The sequence below is a fragment of the Calonectris borealis genome, chromosome 20 (genome assembly GCF_964195595.1).
Source record: "Calonectris borealis chromosome 20, bCalBor7.hap1.2, whole genome shotgun sequence".
NCBI lineage: Eukaryota > Metazoa > Chordata > Aves > Procellariiformes > Procellariidae > Calonectris > Calonectris borealis.
Window position 1 is genome coordinate 12,594,308 of NC_134331.1, and position 2,802 is coordinate 12,597,109.

General features: G+C 58.4%; 1 protein-coding gene across 1 annotated transcript; it reads right to left on the reverse strand.

Moving 5' to 3' along the window:
• Window positions 1–1,179: 1,179 nt before the first annotated feature.
• LOC142091175 (urotensin-2 receptor-like) lies at window positions 1,180–2,384 on the reverse strand. Its single transcript, XM_075170111.1, has one exon. The coding sequence runs from the start codon at window positions 2,382–2,384 to the stop codon at window positions 1,275–1,277; it is 1,110 nt and encodes a 369-aa protein (XP_075026212.1). The 3' UTR covers window positions 1,180–1,274.
• Window positions 2,385–2,802: the final 418 nt, after the last annotated feature.

A 2,802-nucleotide genomic window follows, 5' to 3' on the forward strand; every position in this document is an offset into this window, starting at 1 on the left:
AAGTGGAAATGACTGTTCTTTAAGCAACTGCCTCTGTTTCAAATTCCCTGGGCATCACTAGCTGCTGACAATAGTTTATGCAACTCGTATCGTGCTTTACTTATCCCCAGAGTCTGTCCCAGAACCGGAAAGAGGAATATTGAACCCGACTTCATCCCCACGTACATGAGCTCTTCAGAGGACAGCTGGGTTTTACCCCCCGGTAAAAACACCCCCCCGAGCTGGGTGAAGAGACCATGCGAGGGGAAACCTGATGATGGCCCACTTTTTAATCAGCATTTATTTTATAAACTGAGTTTTTACAATTGTTTAGATGCTTACAGGCATCTCTGGTATCTGTGGTGAAGGTTTACTATGAGACGCTAAGCAGGGAGAAAATGAGCAGAATACATTGAGGCAAAATGCTTTTGATGAAATGCCATGAATAAATTTGTCCCTTTTATGATGAGTATCATGATATAGGGTTCAGTCACTTTTCTTAGAGCCTCAGGTCTTTGACTGGTAGGATTATAAGACATTTTTCTCTCTTTCCAGGGTAAATTTTCAGTTTTTCAAGCCCTGTTGACTGTTGAGAACGGGACCAACTTTAAAAAAAAAATCAATGGCAAATTCAAATCACTTTAGGTAGAAACCTTAAAAAATTACAATTTTTTTTAGGTAATCCTGTGGTTTCTGACAGCTTACCTTGTGGTTTTTGAATGCTTGGAGTTCGAAGTGCTGCTGCAATGAATTTTAAAATAGAGACTTTAAGCCTGATGTGACTGTAGTGCACTATAATGTAATAAGAAATAGGAAAAGGGGCTTAAAGGTCTCTTAACACACTCTAGAAACAGACAACGGTAATACATAGGGCAAACCCAAGGCTTGCGGCTAAATTAAGCAATACCAGGACAATTTCAGAGTTTCGCAGATCTGACCCAGCTGTAGCCTGAGGATAGCACCGAGAAACCGCAGAGAAGAAACAGTGCGGAGCTGGAGCTGGGCAAAACTTAGCAAAACATGAAAAGAGTTTTTGGCAGAACTGAACAAAGTATCCACCTCATCTTCTGCACCCACAACCCAGAAGGATTTGGCCTGAATGGCTGCTGGCTCCCGGCGGGACCCCCCCGACGCAGAAATTCAAACGCATCTCATCGTACTTGAGTTCACGCAACTTCTTGCCCCTAACTAGAGTGACCACCAGAAATGAGGTTTCAGGACCCTAAGGGGTCCCAAAGCCCTACCTTGGCCAGATGCTCTGCTGGTCCTGGTGTCTCTGGAGCGCCTCCTCTTCCTCACTTGTCCTTCAGCGTGGCCATGCCCAGGGCCTCCGAGCTGTAGTCGTACTGGTTGCTGGAGGACATGGACCGTCCCCAGGAGCACTGCAGGTTGGAGCCCCTCTTGCGAAAGGAGGATGTGAACCTGTAGAAGTTGCGGTGCCTGTTGCGCAGGTATTCCCGGTAGTTTTTGGTGAGCAGGGTGTAGAGGAAGGGGTTGATGCAGCTGTTGCTGTAGGTCAGGCAGGTCACCAGGTAGTTAATGCACTTTTGGGTTTGGGTGGTGAGCTGCAGGGAGCTGCTGTAGAGTCGCACCAGCTGCCAGATCCAAAATGGCAGGAAGCAGGCCCAGAAGACCAGCACGATGCTGAAAATCATGATCAGGACCTTCTGACGGGGGGATCTCTTGCTCTTCTCCTTGTGGGGGGGGTTTCTCTGGGACTCCAGGTAGGTCCTGGCCAGGCGTGTGTAGAGGAAGCCAATGATGATTCCTGGGGCCATGATGCTGGTGCTGAAGAGCACCGTCAGGTAGGTCCGGTAGGCGTCCACGCTCCAGGTGGGTGCACACATCCTCTTCACCTTGCCCTCTGCCTTGCCCCCCTCGGTCAGGGTGACCATCAGCATCATGGGCAGAGTAAGGAGCAGCGAGACCGACCAGACGGCCCCCGCCGTGACCTTCCGGTAGCCGCGCGACCGCTTCAGGGTGTCCAGCGGCCGGGTGACGGCCAGGTAGCGCTCGGTGCACATGAGGGTGAGGGTGAAGATGCTGGCGTGCATGGTGAGCAGGTCCAGGCTGAGCAGGATGCGGCACCCCAGGTCCCCGAAGTACCAGTCCTGGGCCAGGTAGGTGCAGACGATGAAGGGGATGGTGGAGAGGTAGAGCAGGTCGGCTAGGGCCAGGCTGACGATGGAGCTGTACATGGGGGCGGCGCAGCGCGCCGAGTGGCACATCACCACCAGCGTGTAGACGTTGCCCGCCACCCCGGCCACGTACATCACCGACAGCACCGTCCCGAAGGCCGAGGGGATGAGCAGCGGGCCGCCCCCGGGGGACCCGCCGCCGCCGCCCGCCGCCGCCGCCGCCGCCGAGGCGTTGCCCCCCGCCGCCGCCGTCCCGTTGGGCTCCATGGGCGGCGGCGGCGGCCCCGCAGCCTCGCACCGGCCCCGCAGCTCCCGGCCCCGCCGCCGGCCGCTCCGCCCCCCGCGGGAGGCAGGGCGGTGCCGGGCTGCCCTCGGGGGAAGGGCCGCCGCCGCCGCCGCCCCCCCCGCCCCGCCGGGGCTCCGCGTCCGGAGGGAGAGCGGGGACCCCCCGCCCCCGCGCCGGTGCGGGGCCGGGAGCGCGGAGCGGAGCAGGTGCCGTCCCGGAGGAGGCGGCTCCGTGCGGGGCCCCCGCGGCGCGGAGGGGGCCGGGGGGAGGCGGCGCGGGGCCGCTGCCGAGCCGCGCTCAGCCCGGGCGGGGAGCCGAGCCGGGAGCAGCCTTGGAGCGCTCCGTGCGCCCCGCGGAACGGGGGCTGCGGGGCGGGGGGAGGCGGGGGAGCGCCCTCCA